This window comes from Pongo pygmaeus, chromosome 15, assembly GCF_028885625.2.
Source record: "Pongo pygmaeus isolate AG05252 chromosome 15, NHGRI_mPonPyg2-v2.0_pri, whole genome shotgun sequence".
Classification (NCBI taxonomy): Eukaryota; Metazoa; Chordata; class Mammalia; order Primates; family Hominidae; genus Pongo; species Pongo pygmaeus.
The window spans coordinates 79,790,490-79,810,130 of NC_072388.2; the positions used below are offsets into that span (position 1 = coordinate 79,790,490).

Here is a 19,641-nt window from a genome sequence, read left to right on the forward strand (position 1 = left end):
AAATTTTGAGGTAGCTTTAGTGACATTTTCAATCAAGCAAAAACTCAATATTAAGTACTGAGTATGTATAAAACACTATCATGGAAACTTTATTTAATTAAAATTTTTTTAAGATGGAAATCTGATGTCTATCTCTAAAATTCTTTTTGGACGCTTAAACACAGCTCCAAAGCCATCAAACATCAATAAAATGATACATATTTTTAAAAGGACTCTATATGCATAATACAGCAGGATTTTATTGCTCAGAACATGTACTACTCATTTATATTAACACATACTTTTTTTGTCATGTTCTTTGAATTTCTAAATTATGCTTTTTCTCAAATCAAATTAGAGATTCCTCCCCCATGAGAACTAGCTAAAGTAATGGAAAATTTTAGCCTTTAAGTTCATCCAGTTGGGGATTATCTGTGCCAACAAAAACCAAAACAAAAAAAAATTAAGTTTCTTTTCAAGGCAAAAAAACAAAACAACGTATTCATATTCTAAATCCCTGAACCAATATCTAATTTAAAAATAGCTAGGTGGGTATTACTTAAGTTGTTCAAAGAAATTTATTTTTCAGCCATGACCAAGGAAAGGAAATTCTATACCAACAACTACAACTTAAAAAATAAAAAATAAAACAAACCGCACACACCACACACTTTGGTAGGTGAAAAGAAGAAATGCTTGATAAAAGTCCAAAAGGAATTCAATATTGATACTATTATGATACCATACCTACTTGAGGGATATCAAAGTAAGGGAGAAATTCAAAAAACTTGGTACGAATTGAAATGTATTTTCCCGATGGAAATGGTAAGCACATAAGTAAAGTCACAAAATACAACAATTCCTCTTTTTCAAAGGGTAATATCCAACATCACATAGTTAGGTAGGATTGATCATACATTAAATACTATTTCTAATAGTAATAGTAATCCTTAATAACATTCCTTAAAGATACCTATGGTATTTCAATATAAAGGTCAAGGTTTTATTTTAAGAATGGCCTAGATGTGTTTTTTGTTTTTTTCATTTTTCTCTTCTTATAAGATGTTTATTATTTCGAAAATCCCAAGAATCCACAAGGGCTCTTATAGGAATTATCTTGGTGGAAGAGATGGATGCTTTTTCTGACCTATTTTCTCCAATGAACAAACAAACTTCTTGGTTCCACTATGCCCAATACCTACGGAATCCACCACTGTTTAGGGCATCCAGTGCCAATGAACCCAAACAAGGTCATGAGTTTAATCACCAATTCCCTTTGCTCTGTTTCATGGACACAATCTTTACCCTAAACCTAGCCAAGGGCCTCACAGAAGGCTAACTAGACCAGAGACTATGAATGAATCAGCAAAAATTCAATACCATGACTACAAAAATAACTCAAAGGTAAAACCCCTGTTGACTAGTGTCAGGATTTCATTCTTCAAATGTTATAAATTTGCCAATCTGCAAAACAAAACTTTAATTACTTCATAAAAAAGCCAGTATGCTAAAAAGACATACAAGTCTTTTAACTTCTTTAATTCAAAAGCAACAATGGTAATGAGTATTATTCCCTAACATGTCATTGCTTTTACTGGAACAGATTATATTTTTATGCAATCTTTTACTTAATAAAATCTTGCAAGTAAAGTTAAATCTGAGCCCAACAAGTGCACTTTCCAGGATTTCCTTCAAAATTAAAAAACAAATGCTCCTAGTAGAAGGTCTGTTTTTATCCGAGTAGTTTCCTCTCAAAAAGAGATGCATAGTTTTATTAGAAATCCAGAGTAATATAATACTTCATTTGACTTTCTAAATGCAGGACCACTGAGTTAGGATTATTGACAAATAGAAGATCATAGATAATTATGGAAATTTAATTTAGAATTTCTCAAGTTGTATATCTTTGAACAGAAAGCTCTGTAAATATACAACATCTTTCAGTGTTCAGAGTTAAAGGATGTTATTTTTTGCCTTTGGGTTTAGAAGGGTTTTTTTTGTTTTTCACTATTTTCTAATAAAAATAAAACAGGACTAAGCCAATGAATAAGTCTATCTGTAACAAAATGGTTTTTGTTTGTACAATATTACTATGCACTCAGTAGTTGCCCAATAAATATTAATTGATAATGATGGAAATGGGCTTTATAAACAGATGGCCTAGCATAAATTCACTGAAAACATAGATAGAAACATTCCACTCTTCAAGAAAAGCATAACATAGAAATTGAACAAGTCCTGCACACAGAAAATCTCAGTCTATTGTCAGGCAGCAGTTCAGTCAACAGGGGCAGCAGACATTTTTCATCATCATCATAGCATTAACAGCATTAAATGTCTATTTGCATATGGTGCTACACAAAGTGACTCACACAGATTCATGCTAGCCTTATTTGTTATAATTTACAATGACAACATTGGCAAGAACATATAAGTACACATAGCAAAGTAAAAGTGATTAAACATAATTTGAGATCTAGTAATAGTTGGCATGAACATAAAATATGTGTCAGGCTTAAACACAGCTCACAGTAGCAATAAGAGCATTTATTTAACATATAAACTTCTACTATTCCCCAATAGAATTACAGGTGCTTTACAAGAACGCTTATACATATGCTGAAAGATTAAGTAGAACAAAGAAAGAAGTCAAAGTCCATAATAGAATAAGTGATGACTCTTCAAGAACCTAGAAACTGAATATAATCTCAATAGTTACCAGTGGGGAAAGAAGACATAAAAGAAGAACAAAAAAGTCATATGGGCACTAGCTCACGGTTAGAGGATGGTAGGATCAAGGGAGCTATAAGCAAATTGATCAGCCCAGGAAGACATCCCGAAAAACACACATTTTACAAAAATACTTAAATAAGAAAGTGTAAGATAACATACATGGTAGAATTTTGGAGAAAGACAGTTAAAATGAGGAACTGAATGGAGCAGAAAGTACATTGCAAGCATTTAATAATTAATAGCCTTTAGTATTATTTTCTTAATAAAGTAAAAAGCTTCAGAAGACATGACATAAATGTTAATTATATAGAAATCAGATTATAAGAATTTCATGGCAACTTACATTTATACATCATCTCATAAAACTGCACCCTTCAATGAATCCAAAAGCTAACAGCTGGCATGCTACTACTTCTGTGATGTGCAATACATTTCTAAACTTTCAACTTTTGTTTTATCATTATTCAATACTAGGCCACTGAAATATATTATCAAACTGGAATATTCTTTAATCCAGCCAACTATTTCCCAATACCAGAAAGATAACATAGCTTGTAGAGACTGTCTACAATATCTAAGTAGCTAGCTTGCTCTGTAAATGAAAATTCAAGTATCAAGTACAAGGTTGAAAGAGACACCCTCCAAGGTCTCTTCAGAATTCTCTTCTATAGAAGCTTTGGGGGAAAAAAAATCTTTCACTGAAAAAAATATTAAAAGTGTTTTAGTGTCATCTGTAAAAGGCTAAATAAGAAGGCAAGGAGGGAAATCAAGAAAAAGACTAAAGAACGCTACTGAAGAGCTTGATGTATCTCGGACCTGCATGTTTCAAGCTGCGCCAAATAGTGTTCAAACGCCTTTGAAAACTAAATCCTATAATAGTCAATCATTCTTCACCACCCATTTTCTTTTTATCAGCATGTTGACATTAATGGTTCTCTCACAGTCTTATAGAGAACAATGTTTATTTCATCCTTGCAAAGAAAAAATTTGTTATTTGTTACCACAAGTAACAAATATAAAGAAGAAAATAATTAGCATGGTGTATGATGATAGGACAAGAGCAATGGTATGGATAAAAATGATAGTAAGTCAAAATTTATGTAAGTGTTTCAGCCATGGACTGGTAAAGTGCTTGACATGTAACAACAAGCAATGGGGCAGAATCACATTCATGAAGAATTTCCTAAAATAATGTGAAAACACAGTCTTAGCATGAATGCCACCTCTCTCACCCAAACTTTCCCCAAGGGGCCATAAAGAGGTAATTATTTCCCCTCTGAGATATTCTGTAGACTACACAAATGTGGAATAATGCCCTTACTGCATTGCAAAGATAGTTAACATCTCTATTTCCTCAACTAAACTAGGGGTCCCTAAAAGGTGAGATAGTATTTTAGGTATCTTTAAATCCCTAGTCCCCAGTACAGTACCTGAATTATATTAGGTACATGATAGTATTGGCCAAATGAATATTTTACTGAATGAATAGTTACTATACAGTATGAAATATTTATTCATTCATTCCTTCAAGAAACACTTACTGGGCCCCTACTCTATGCCAAGCACTGGTCTTGGTACTGCGGATGCAGCAACAAGTAAAGCAGGTAAGTCCCTGCCTTCGTAAAGCCTGCATTCTGCTCAAGGGGACAGACGGTTGACAAATAATGAAAGTGTTAAGAAAACATACAACAGTGCAAGGGGCTCAGGAGTGAAGGAGTGTTTTATCTATGGTAGTCAATAAGGGCTTTCTGAAGTAGAGGTCTGAACATGAGGGCACAAACCGCACAATTGTTTCAGAGCTGAAAATTCCTAGCTGTGGGAACAGAAAGTGCAAATGCCCAGGAGCAGGAGGTACCTGGTATATCCATGGAAAAGCAAGATGGCCAGGATGGTTGGCCTAGAGTTGGCAAGAAGAACAACAATAGAAAATTAGGGGCTGGGTGTGGTGGCTCACACCTTTAATCCCAGCATTTTGGGAGGCCAAGGTGGGAGGATCACTTGAGGCCAGGAGTTTGAGACCAGCCTGGTCAACATGATGAAACTCCATCTCTACTTAAATTACAAAAAATTAGCTGGGTGTCTTGGCGCATGCCTGTAATTCCAACTATTCAGGAGGCTGAGGCAGAGAATCGCTTGAACCTGGGAGTCAGAGGCTGCTGTGAGCCAAGATCGTGCCACTGCACTCCAGCCTGGGAGACAGAGTAAGACTACATTTCAAAAAAAAAAAAAAAAAAAGAAGAAGAAAGAAAGAAAATTAGGGTGAGAGGAATTCAGAAACCAGATCAGAGGGGCTCTGTTTTCTATAAATAAACCATTGATTAGCCAGACATGGTGGGACATGCCTGTAATCCCAGATACTCGGGAGGCTGAGGCATAAGAATCACTTGAACCCAGGAGGTGGTGGCTGCAGTGAACCAATATCATGCCACTGCACTCTAGCCTGGGCAACAGAGTGAGACTGTCTCAAAAAAAAGAAAAGAAACCATTGAAGGGTCTTGAAGAAAGATGTGACATTATCTGATTCTGTAAAAGACCACAAGGAGGTAAGAATGGAAGCAAGGAGGCTACAGCGTTAGCCCCAGCAAGAGAGGAGATGTAGTGGTAGGAAATGAACAGTTTCCAATTTAAAAAAATATTTTTTAAATAGAGCTGACAAAATTTAATGATAGACTTGGTGTAAAGAACAGGAGAAAAGGAGAGGCAAGGACATAAAGGAAACATATAAAGGTTTTAAAATATAAAACGAATTATTTTATCAAGATGGTTATCCATCTGTTTAAGAAGAAACATATGAGCTACTTATTTCAATGAACCACACAAAAAGAGTAAGATTTTGCACCTTCCAAACAAGTTCACAGGTCAGGAGGAGAAAGAACTGGAAACTGGGAGCTCCAGAGACCCAAGTTCGCCCACACTTTGTGGCTTTGAATCACAGCATCACTGTAACTTGATTCCTCATCCAAGACTAACACTGGCGAGGAAAGCTTCAGGATCTCATTCTCGGATAATAAACATAAAACTGTAACTTTTTTCTCACAACCATACAAAATCCATTAAATGATGAAATAATGAGGTTACAGTTCTAAATACTATCCTAATACTTGACCACAGTATGGACAAAGATATATTAGAAATAACAGTTTTTCATTTTTTGAGCAATAAATAATTAATACCACAACTTTAATATTTTTTAAAAAGGGATTTGGGGTACTTAATAGAAATACAAATTAACTAGAAATGCAATGAGTCATGAGAGCTATAAAAAAATGCTTTTCTAACAACTAAAGAAAAAATAGGCAAAGGATAATCTATCTGTTGGATAAACTATCCAACAGAACACCAATAGAAAATAAATATAACTGGGTGGATGGACAACAGTGTACAAAAGGAAATCACCACAAAAAACAAGAAAATAATAATTAGGAGAAAGAGGTTTAGGTCTATATAAGATGAATATTTAGAGAAAGTATCTTTGGGAAAATTCTGCATGCACAGCTTCGAAATATTAAAAGTGGAAAAGGGAATGGGATTATATGATTCCCGTGAAAGAAATGCTCATATCAAATTATAATCTGTTTTACTAGATATAAATAGTTTCTTCCATAGAGGGAGGGAGGGAAGGAGGAAGGAAAAAGGGAAAAACCTGTAATCCTGAAGAGGAAGCATGTAACTATTAACACAAAGGCACAGAAATGACAGTTTTCATGATAAATACAGCAGGTGTCTTCATATAAAATACACAATGTGTCATACTTTTTAACCAGTGGAGAGTAACACCGTTTCAAATTTAAATTTTTAATAACAGACAGTTAATTAGATTTTTTTCATTTGTGAGGCTAGTGCCAAGTACACTTTCACAAAGCCCTAAGAGTTGAGAGTATACACACTATGAAGAATTGTTTTTCAATAAACTTGGCCAACTTTAATAAACAGTATCTACTACTTCACAATTAATGGTTCAATACTGACGACTAGTGGTCAAAACATGTAGTAATTCCCTGTCACGTATTCTATGACCTTTATCAATTTATTTAAAACATTTAATGCAAATTATGTGAAAATCTAAATTAAAAGATCACGCCCTTACAAACATTCAGAAAAACACAAAGAAAAGGAATTGTATCTACAAAGTCTCTTTAAAAATTCTTTCTGTCCATTATTTGCAGTATCTCAAAAGTCAATCAGCATTTGCTGTCAACTCACAAAGGAAACAGTTCCATGAAATGTCACTTTATTCACGCTCACACAGCTATGTTAACAGTCTTCATAAATCCATAATTAATATTTCAAAGAGGTATACATTTAGAATGCATGTATCTGGGCATCTCCATTCTAAATTTCTTTTTCAAACTTTGTTAAACACAAAGATATCAAAAATCCAGCTCTCTTTATTAAGTTGTCAGTATAGTTTGAAAACCAGCAACCCACTATATGAAAATGTTATTTTTATAGAGTTGAATTATGTTTAATTTAACTATGATTGAATTCTTGAAGAATGTTTATGGAATTTTGAATATATCATTGTAACTACTATATAATTAAACTTCAAATAAGTTAAAATCGTTTAACTTTTACTTTCTGTCTTCAGGAATGAGAGCAGTAGAGTAACACAAGGTATAAAAATCTTGGAGTGAAATTTACCAAGAATGTTATATGCAGCTGAACAATCACTTACATTTGGAAACATCAATTTCTTTAGCACCTGTTCAGTGAACTCTGTGTGATAAACACTGTACTACATGTCTCAGAAACAAGGATAAACAGGATGCACAAAGCCCCTCCAGTGGAGTCTACATTCTTTGGCAAAAGGCATATAATAGCATAAGCAAACAAACAATAATTAAAGTTTGTGTTAAATGCTATTTTTAAAAATATAGTAATATGATACATGATAGTGAGCAATGGAGGTGAAGGGGCTATTTTAGAAGGGGAGGAGGAACGGGAAAGTTTTCCCTAAAGAGGTGACAATTGAGCCTGAGGAATGAGAAGTGAGAAGTTATACCGAGTCAGAAGAAAAATGTTCCAGTAAGACACTGAGAAGAATCCACTGTAGCTGGAACATAGATATCTTAGACTAATAAGTACTGTATGTTTAAAATTTTAGAACAGCTATCAAAAGAACAGAAATATAATCTGCAGCTCCAAAGCAAACAGAAAGTATAAAAATGAATATATAATATACTCCACTCCAAATAGAAATGGGAAAAAGAAACAAAAAGAGAAGTTAAAAAAAAAACAAATAAGATGATAAAAACACTTTAAAATATTCCAATAATCACAGTAAGTATAAAATGACTAATGCAACCATTAACGTATAAGATAAAGTTATTTTTAACAAGCTATAAGGTGTTTTGTAAGAAACATGGAAAAATGGAAATACTAAGGAAAGATTAAAGAGGGAAAATGATATGCCATGAATAAAGTAATCTTAAGAATGTTAAAATCAAGAGGCACACTAGGTAGCATTTTTAAAATAATTGACCAAGAAGTAATTTAATTATACATAAGATACCACACGCACAAAACAGATAAAAGAAAACTGACACAAATCACATGGAGAAACTGATAATCTCTATAATAATGAGAAGCTTTAGACTGATACATGTACTAAGAAAACAGAAGAACAGAACAACAAAATTCACAAATGACCTATTAAATTTATATGTGTGTGTGTATGTATGCATGTATGACATGCACAAGCACATAAAATTCTGCATCCAAAACACAGAAAAATATTTGTTTCTTACTCTGGAGTACTTACAAAAAATTGGTCATAGAATTAGGTCAAAATAGAAGTTTCAACAACTTTCAAAAGAGTTAAATTAAAAACAATAAAAAGAGTTTAAAAATAAGCATACATACATCTCTGAAAATACCAAAAGACATTCCTAAATAAGTCTTGAGTTATACAGAAAATTGTAACAAATTATAAAAGATTTTGAAAAAAAATTACCGTAAAAGTATAACAAAGCATATGGTAATTTGGTTAAATTTTCATTATTCATTTTTAAAAAACAGAAAAATCAATCAAGCATTCAATTTTCAAGCCTAAAAAATAAAACAGAATAATCCTTTAAATGAAGAGAGAGAGTAACAGAGTTAAGAGCAGAAGTTAATGAAGCAATAAACAAAGCCGGTCAAAAAGAAAACTAATAAAATAATACTATTTCTAGCAAGACTTTAAACATGAATTACCAAATTGACTTAATAAACAGGCTATACAAGCCAATAAACATTAAAAAAAAATTAGTAATCTGCAGCACCAAAAAGATATTAGGCACAAATTGTTTTATGGGTAAGTTTCAACAAACATTCAAGAAATAGACAATCCCTCTCTTACACAAAACTAAACCCGAAATAGGAAAAGAAGGAATCCACCTAATTCATTTTATGACACTAATGTAACCATGCTTCTAAAACCAAAAACGTCAGTGCAAGGAAAACTAATCTCAATCATAAACACAAATATAAAAATCCTAAGAAAAAAATAGCAAGTTAATTCAGCAATGTATAAAAAAATTATAATCAAATAAAGTTCTCAGGAATGCAAGGAGGACTCAACATCTATTGATGGAATCAACCATATTTAAATCAATATATTTAAATATCCAAAGTTAAGTGCACAGCAAGAATATTTGATAAATTTCACAACTCATTCATGATTTTTAAAATAAATAAATAAATAACAACAAACATCTCTTGGCAACCTAGGAATAGAAGGCAATGTTCTTAATGCGACAAAGGTTAGCACTAAAAAGTAGGGGCAAACACCATACAACAACGTTTAACACTTAAGAATCATACAAATATAGAAGTAACAAAAGAATTCTTGCTATCTTTGCTTCTATTTAATATTAGACTTCAGGTTCTAACCAGTGCAATAAGATAAAAAAAAAAGAAAAGAATTATAAAGAAAGAGACTAAATTGCCTTTAATTTCAAATGATATGATTATCTATACACTAAGATAGTATGTTAGTAAAGCTATTAAGAAATTATAAGGACTAATAAGGGCATTGAGCAAAATTGTTGGATACAAGAACCATATATAAAGCCAGTTGTACCCCGGTATACTAAAAATAACCAATTAGAGATGCAATTTAAAAAAAAAAATCCCATTCCAAATAGAAAGAAAAACCATAAGGTACCTAAAAATAAGTCTAACAAAAGAGGTCTAAGACATTTATACAGACAATTATAAAACATTATTGGAAAACATTAGAAAAGACCTTCTCTTTAAATTAGTCTGTACTTAATACAATCGCAATAAAAATGCCAGCATGATTTTTCATGGAGTACGACAAGAGATTTTCATTATCATTTACCAAAAGATAATAAAACCTACAATAATTAAGAAAATTATATTAGTATAGGGCTAGACAAGCAAATCAATGGCAAAGCATATAGAGGTCAGATAGATATTGTAGGAAACCAGATATACAACAGATGTGGCATTTAAATTAGAGTGGAAAGCACCAATTTTTATTCAAAAATGATGCTGAAGCAAATGATGAGTCATATAAAAAGCGAATTAGATTCCTTCCTCTCTCCTATTAAAAAAAAAAAATCCCCGGGGGAAAGAGAGAAATCCCAAATAATCCAATATTTTTAAATGAGCAAAAGTCATACATAGGCACTCTATGTAAGCACAAATGCAAACTGCCAAGAGATGTGTACATAGATATTCAAATTCACGATTAGAGAAATGCGAATAAACATAAAAATGAGTTAACACTTTATACTCATCAGGTGGCAAAAACTTAAAGAATTATAACCACTACTTCTGGTAAGAATGTGGGGGAAAGAGCTACACTCAACCATTGCTGGCAGAACAACGTGCAGTTCAGAACCTCTGGAAAAATAAGATCTACCAATGGCAATAAAAGATTACATTGGAACCACGTCAGCTAGTTGGATGAATTTCCAGAAAGCATTGGTGAAAAAAAGGAAAAAACAAGGAGCAGAAATGTATACAAAATGTGATCTCATTTTCTAAAAATGAATACATGACCAAAAAGTCCCCATATATGCAAAGGTGTATATAGTCTATATATATCAGTCCAGGTAATTAAAAGCAAACAGAAAAATATAAAGGGATACCTTCCAGGCCATCAACATTAGTTCCTTTTTTTAGGGGATAAGAGAAGTGGTTCATGATGAAAGAACTGAGTTGGAAGAGATGTAGGAAAAAATCAGCCATGTAAATAAATAAATAAGCCTGTATTGTAGGAGAATGTTTGAATATTTCATATGATCACATTTAGTTATATTAAAAAATGCTTTTTGTACTAAATATTTAATAATGAAATGTTAAAAGAACTACGTGAGAAATAAACCTAGTTAAACACAGGACCAAAACAGTATATTAATATGGTCACTACTTAACGTATTAAACAAACATTTAGTAAGTATTATCTTCAAATACTAGAAATGCAAAGTGTTCAAAATAGGTAAAATTAAAGGAGACAACATATCAAAAATCAGTAACATAAATAATCAGGGACAAAGCTCTCACATAACATGTATTACCAGAAACTGGACAGTGAAAGACAAAAAAACGCCATCTTTACAAAAGAAGAAAAATAGTCAATGGGATTAAAGCTGGTTAAAAGAATAAAAAGTGTGGCTCAAAATAAGCCCTGATTTATACTACACACACAACTTTACCCCGTGAAGAATAAACACTGGAGTAGGAGTTTAAGGATTTTCACTTGCTACACGCATTTTCCAACAAAGTAGTACATGTGTGGTTGTCCTGTTGAGATAGTGCTTTCAGCCTCTTGGTGGTTTGAGGGCTCTGACACCTTGCCTGTGTTACTCTCTGCTTACCGAACCCCATGGGGCTCAAACAGTCCTGCCCAAGGACTCAATTCTAGGGCTTATGTCCTAAGAATAAGAAAAATAAAGTACATCCTCTGAGTTTTCCTCCTGCTTTCCATAGAATTGTGCTTGAGTTTTAAACTCTCATTACTTCTCAAAGATTAGAGAGGCTGCTGGGATGATCAATGTGAGGGTGATTTTAATGGGCATTTATAACATCAAACAATATCACAGGGAAAGGAAAACTTATGAATAACTGTATGTAAAATACGAATATGAATAGCTATGCAAAAATGTAGGAGATGACTACAAAAAAAGGGGCACTGGTTACGGAAACAAGAGGAAGGCAAAGTGAATGATCAAACAAAAGTTTTACAATTGAACCTTGAAAAGGTAAATAAAGGTGAGTCCAAGATCTGCCAGCTTTGGAAAGGCCTCCACAACTCCAAACAAAGTAGGGGAGTCTGGAAAGGAAGTGCAGGAAAAGGGGTTAATGAAGTTAGGTTAGAATATTTGCCTGACTAGGTTCTCCCCTGCTGTGTGATACTCGAAATATCACAGAAGCCTCAAGGCAGACGCAAAAGCTATTAAGAACACATTAGAATAACATCCTAGGTTTTATGGAAGCTTCTCCCTTAATGAGTCCAAACTAAATACATTAATAAAGGGTACCTGAGGCTTTTCTTATGTAGTATCTGTATCACTCAGCATTTCTGGGGCCACAATAACATTTCTGGACAAAAAAATGAATAGCTACTTCTTCATTAGGTTTTTCCAAAAAAAAGAAGAAAAATGTTGGAAAAAAAGTATCGATTACTTTAATTTTTCTTCATACGGCCTTAGTTTATTGATGAGCTTCACATAACCTAGTTGTCCCTCAGAACAGACTAAAAGCCACTGAGCTGAGCTCCTATCTTAAACACTTAATTTCTCACTTAATCTTCACCATCATCTATTAAGATTCCATTCCCTTGCCTATCCCACAGACTTCCCCATGAAACATCTTATAATTTTAAGGCATCTAGATCATATGTAAGCATAGAATATTGTTGATGCAGACAAGGGAGAAACTAGTGACTTAATACGCTATAAAATGCTCCCAAGAGGGCCAGGCATAGTGGCTCACACCCATAATCCCAGCATGTTGGGAGGCTGAGACAGGCAGATCACTTGAGTCTAGGAGTCTGAGACCAGTCTGGGCAACATGGCGAAACCTGTCTTTACAAAAAATACAAAAATTAGCTGGGTGTAATGGTGTGCCCCTGTAGTTCCAGCTGCTTGGGAAGCTGAGGTAGAAGGATCGCTTGAGCCTGGGAGGTTGAGGCTGAGTGGGCCATGATCACACCACCGCACTTCAGCCTGGGCGAGTGTGACCCTGCCTCAAAAAAATGCTCTGAAGAGTGTATGTGTGTGTGTGTGTGTGTGTGTGTGTATGTGTGTGTGTGTGTCCAGCATTTATCTCATGTTTTTCTTTTCTTTTTTTTTTTTTTTTTTTTGAGACAGGGTCTCACTCTGTCACCCAGGCTGGAGTACAGTGGTACAATTCCAGCTCCCTACAACCTCCGCCTCCCGAGTTAAAGCGATTCTTGTGCCTCAGACTCCCAGGTGGCTGGGATTACAGGTGTGCGCCACCACACTAATTTTTTTGTTGTTGTTGTTTGGTTTTTTCTTTTTTTTTTTTTTGTATTTTTAGTAGAGACGGGGTCTCACCATGTTGGCCAGGCTGGTCTGAAACTCCTGGCCTCGAGTGATCCGCCCACCTCGGCCTCCCAAAGTGCTGGAATTACAGGTGTGAGTCACCATGCCCGGCCATGTTTTTCATTTTAAGTAATTCAGCTGAAGATGAAGAAATAATATTCAATGTATATGAAACAGCCAGTAAAAAATGAGTCAGGAGTTTCCAGAATGCAAACCAGGAGTTTAAATTTTTATCTAGGATTTTATGTAAATATTGGAGCTGCAAAAAAGTGGTTTTGGCTTGTGTTTACAGTCTGCATACCTCTTTCCCAACACTAGCACCCACCAAGCCTACCCCCACTCCACTAAACTAACCAATCAAAGCTAAGATACTATCAAGCACCTCATCAAAAGGAGTTTATAGTATGATAATTTACCTCAACGTTATATACTTGACTGTGTACCCAGAAAAGGCTGATGGGTGTAGGCTTAACAATACTTGAATTTAGGTCAGGCATGGTGGCTCCCTCCTGTAATCCCAGCACTTTGGGAGGCCAAGGCAGACAAATCACTTGAGGTCAGGAGTTTGAGACCAGCCTGGGCAATATGGTAAAACCCCATCTCTACCCAAAATACAACAAAAAAAAATCAGATGGGCATGGTGGCGCCTGCCTATAGTCCCAGCTACAAGGGAGGCTGAGGTGGCAGAATCTCTTGAACCCAGGAATTCGAGGCTGTAGTGAGCCGAGATCATGCTGCTGCACTCCTGGGCAACAGAGTGACCCCGTCTCAAAAAAAAAAAAAAAAAAAAAAAAAAACCAAACAAACAAAAAAACATTTGAATTGTATTAGTAAAGTTCAAAGTATCATCTACAATTTTAAAAAGATAATATTAAAAGAATATTGTCATACAAACCATATAAAATACTCTTCTCTCTTAAAGAAGAGACTTCTATGAGATACCAAACCAGCTTGTTTAAAATACAATATATGAAGGTCCTTACCAAATAAAGAAAGTCTGGCATTCATGTGACTTCGATAGCACGTGAGTAGCTGAGACTCAAAAAAGGAAGTGGATTCCTGGGCGTGCATGGCCCTTTTGTTCAAACCAGGATAATAAACAGAAATGAGTGAACAATTCTTTAAAAACTCTAAAGAAAAGGAAAATGGCTTTCCCTTGACCAATTTCCAATGATTAACACTGTGCTTTTTCATTAAATGGGAATAGGTAAAGCTCTGAGGACCTAAGGACCCATGAGATGACTAAAAAACAGCAGATTTTAGCCAAAACCACAGAACGCCTCCCTGTAATATAGTATACCTTCAAATCTCTGCATCCTGTAATTTCAAATGAAAACTCTTAATGTCTTACGTTTTAAATGTCATATTTTTCATTAACATTGAAAGATACATTTTAAGAAGGCAAAAGAGGACAGTGGCTAAAAGTTCAGGCCCACCTGCTCAACTATGGATTTAATTTCTCACCATAGACAGGAAAAAAAATGCATCAATTACTATTATCATATGGTATATGAATTTCCATAAGTATTTTTAATAATCAAAAAGAAGGGAAAGTATTTCCTCTCCTTAAACATGACCTTTCCAGAACAGTCTAAGCCATTTAACATGGGAGCAGGAAAATACATCAGCTTAATCTTTCCTAGTTTCCACTACTGTGTTTATAATCTAAAACCACTTTTTAAAAACGTATAGGTCACTGCTTATATTAAAGTGACAAAATATGAAATTAAATAGTTCTTATCAATAGTGATCTCCTATTGTATTGTCAGAGATGGAATTCCAAATCACAGCTGAAGCTTTTAGTCAAATTGACAATTTCAATGCAAATACCCAGGCTCTGGTATCTTAAGAAAAGGGGTGGGAAGCAATCTTTTTCTCCCTCTTTCTTTGTAATTTTGTGCATTCTGCAAAGAGAGAAGAAAATAAGTACAGAAAATTTCTCTAATTTTCTCTTGCAGAAAAGAACAATTGTCTCTTTAGTACTATTCTTATGCTCACCAGATGTAATTTGCTTTGAGAACAAATGTATAAAAATCAAGGTTAAAAAAAAAAAAGCCTACCCACATGCTGTATCTAATTATTCAACAACATATCCTCTTCAAAGTAATTACCAACTTACAAGGGTATGCCTTCTTTTGTGAAATGGAAGGAAATGGAATTTCAGAAAACAAAAGCAGATTTTTCTATCAGCTTACATTAAATTTCAGTGTTGCAATTTTTGTTCCTAATTTTCAATTAACAGTGAAAAAAACTTTAAAAACTCTGTCGATTAATAAAGATTAACGATCTACAAGCACACATAAGTGTATTTTTAGAACTCTTAGAAAAATCATTTCATAAAGGAAAAGAATTCCCATTTGTTTTGAATCTTTTGGGTTTCTTGTTGTTTCTACTTTTTATATTTCATGTATAGACCAAAGAAACACTTAAAGGGAATTTCAACAACATTCTAAAATGATAGTAACAAAATATAACCAATATAATAAAATACAAATCCATGAGTGCACATAACAAAAAGTTCTTTCTTACAGTAGGATTCTACAAATGTAGAAGGAATCATAAAAAAAATTTTAAATCACTATCTGGAACTACTTATAGTAGTAATTGTTTCATATGAGTCAATAATAGATGCTAAAATTGGTGAGCAAAGGTACAATAGAAATAGGATATGTTCAAGTCCCAAAGAGTTATCCTATAAAATAAATAATTGTAAGAGAATAATTATAACTTTACAATGGATAAACCCACCCGGTAGGCAACACGATAATCAAGTGTTCAGTTTTCACCAGTAATGTAACAAATCAACATTATATGACTCCTGATATGATACTATGGGAAGGACATAACTCCAATTATCTGAGTTTCAAGCCAAAAGTCCATAACCTGAATCTAGTCATGCAGAAACATCAAGAAACCCAAAATGAAAGCCATTCTACAAAATAAATTGTTTACATCCTGAGAAGTCATCACTCGTGATGACTGAAAAACTATTCCAGATTAAAGGAAACTAAAGAGACATGACAACTAAACGCTATGTGTGAACCTATATTTTATCCTGGATCAGGAAAGGACACTACTGTAGTAGCAAAATTTGAATAAAATGTATAGATTAAGCCATAGTATTTTACTGATTTTAATTTCCTAATTTTGATTGTTATACTGGAACTATAAAAGAAAACATACATATCAAATTATTTAGAGGAAAAATGATTTATTTTTTAATCAGTTGACTTTAAGATTCACAGATAATTATGTATATCATGTCTGCAAATTAAAAATGTTTCACAAAAAATTACATATATGTGGATGTATCTAGAATAAATGATGAAGCAAGTCTGGTAAAATATGAATAATAAGGGAATCTAGGTAAATGTTATACAGAAATTCTTTATTCTAAAGTTTCAACTTTATCTATGTCTCAAATTTCAAATTAAAAAGAGTACCTTAAGGGTAACTATTCTCCGTTTTAAATTGGTTTGATAATAACCTAATTCAGGAGTTGTCAGACTTTTTCTGTAAAGGGCCAAACTGCCAATACTTTAAACTCTGTGGGCCATATATACTTGTGGGCTACAACTACTCAACTCTGCCATTGTGTCACAAAAGCACCCACAGACAATATATCAATGAATAGGAGTGGTTGTGCTCCAATAAAACTACTTAAAAAAAATAGACAATGGGCCAGCTTTGACCTGTGAGCCACAGTTTGATGACCCCTAGTCTAGTCTATGCCCAGAAAAATTAATCAGAATAATTATACTTTAAGCTAACATTTTCCGAGCATATGACAGACAGTATGTTAAGAGCTTTACTGGCATTAATTCATTTATCTTTGCACTAATCTAATTAGGTCAATATTATTATTATTTCCATTTTCCACAGACAAAACTAGCGCCTAGAGAAGTTAAGAAATTTGCCCAACTAACGTCACACAGACAGCAAGTATGAAACCACGGAGGTCTGATTCTATACACTGAACTATAACCAATATGTGATATTAATACTTCTCAGATGGGTTGAATTATACTGTCACATGCAATAACCATTTTAACATGGCTAAATAAACATCCAAATTCAAGATTTACATTCCATGAAAGTGTTTTTGACAAACCTCCTGTAGCTGCAGGGACATGAGTCCCAGTTGATCCTGGCGTCTTTCCACCAGCTCCCTTTCTGTGCGCATCTCTCTCTCTAGTTCCTGAAGCCGCCGCTCCACCCGATCTGAAACCTTAATAAGAATTCAGAGAAACAGCAGTATTATAGAGCTAGCAAGCAAAACAGATTAAATTGAGAAGATAGTTTTATAGCAGATACACTACTGCTTAAAGCATTTAAGATTGTTTTGTTTGCAAAGCCCTTTCTAATGACACTAACATGAAATAGCTGGCCAAAAAACTTACTGAAAGTTACAAAAGAAAGTCATCACTGATCTCCAAATAACCTACACCTGGATACCAATAAATGCCTCAAATTTTTTGAGGTATGATATAATAATTCAGTAGATTTGAGTTAAAAGTAATACACTAGAAAAGAGTGCCCTCTGGTGAGTTAGAATGAAAATACCAATTTTGCTAAAAATTGCATTTGTTAGCCAATTAATCATAAATTGTTCGACCTAATTAGTTATTTTCTATTTTTATTATCCATGAGCATGACCTGCCTATGAAGGAACTGATGCTTATTTGTAGTAATTAAGAGGGCTTTACATTAGCTTATCAATCTTTTCTACCGTGATCTGCTAAAAATAAAACAAGCTATAAAAGATCAAAAACTAAAGTAAACTGAAAATGTTTAATCAGGACCCTAAACATGAAAGAACTTTTCTCTCTGACACAAAATTTTCCTTACTAAAAGTTGCATAAATTCAAACACATCTCATGTATTTCATTATACAGCCCACTAAATAAAATTTACACTATTGACAATGTCTATATTTGGTACAGAAGGACACAGAAGACATTTGCATTCATATAAGAGAAGCAATAAACACAGCTATGTTATAAGAAATCTTTTGTCACCAATTATTTATATGACAAAGAATCAAGAAAAGTCCTGACAAGGAACCTTATTGGGGTCGTGTAAATGTTCTAAACTGAATTAGGGAGGCAGCTGGATGACTCAGTAAATGTATGGAAAAAAAAAAGTTATTGAATTGTACACTTAAAGCATTAATTTTATGGTGCATTATAGCTCAATCAAGTTTTAAAACAAATAAATGTAAGTTTACTTAGGCAGAGCAAAAGTTTAGTTTACTCTTGAACAACAGGGTTTTTAACTGCAAAGGTCTACTTATAAGTGGATTTTCTTCTGCCACTACCACTGCTAAGATAGCAAGACCAATTCCTCCTCAGCCTACTCAACTTGAAGGCAGAAGACCTTTATGATGATCAACTTCCACTTAATGAATGGTAAATATATTTTATCTTCCTTATAATTTTCTTAATAACTCTTTCCTTTAGCTTACTTTATTGTAAGAATACAATATACAATACATATACAAAATATGTGTTAATTGACTACGTTATTGTCAAGGCTTCCTTTCAACAGCAGGCTATTAGTAGTTAAGTTCTGGGAGAGTCCAAATTTATACTGTATCCCCAGACTCTGCCAAATAGCTTGCTATCTATTGAAGGCTGACAGTGAATGAGTAGTTAAAATTTCTCTGATTAAATTCAATGAGTTGAATGACTTCTATATTTCAGAAAAGAAGGCTGTTCTTATTAGAATCCTATCAAAATTAAAGCAGTCCAAGTAACCACATACTGAAATCAATATCCAAAATTATTTAGACATCAGCAACTTTGCCACCATAGCTAATACATTGATGATACAGAGTTAGTATACTTGGAAGATTGTTTCTCACTTTTTTTTTTTTTTTTTTTGAGACAGTCTCACTCTGTCACCCAGGCTGGAGTGCAGTGGCATGATCTCAGATCACTGCAACCTCCGACTCCTGAGTTCAAGCGATTCTCCTGCCTCTGTCTCCCTAGTACCAGGGATTACAGGCACCTGCCACCACGCCTGGCTAATTTTTTTATTTTTAGGAGAGATGTTGTTTCACCATGTTGGCCAGGATGGTCTTGAATTCCTGACCCCAAGTGATCCACCCGCCTTGGCCTCCCAAAGTGCTGGGATTACAGGCGTGAGCCACCGTGCCCAGCCTTTGATTCCTCCTAAGTAAAAGTTTTATTGAAACATAATTTCATGTATTAATATACACATACATTGTGAAATAACTATAGTCAAGCTAATTAACATATCTATCACTTTACTTAGCTAACATTATTTTTGCCAATACTATAGTCACCATTTTGTACATTAGCTCTCTAGAACTTATTCATCCTACATAAGGGAAACTTTGTACTACATATCCCCATATTCCTGACCCCTCCCAACCCTGCTCTGCCCCTAG

At 33.9% G+C, this 19,641-nt stretch overlaps 1 protein-coding gene across 21 annotated transcripts in view; it reads right to left on the minus strand.

Annotated features, from left to right (window-relative positions):
• The window catches only part of CEP128 (centrosomal protein 128), a 465,504-nt gene that overhangs the window by 351,265 nt on the left and 94,598 nt on the right, over window positions 1–19,641 (minus strand). For all 21 annotated transcript variants that reach the window (XM_054449602.2, XM_054449600.2, XM_063651940.1 and 18 more), the window contains one exon: window positions 17,341–17,457. In XM_054449602.2, the coding sequence (XP_054305577.2) occupies window positions 17,341–17,457 (117 nt within the window). The remainder of the gene's footprint in view (window positions 1–17,340; window positions 17,458–19,641) is intronic.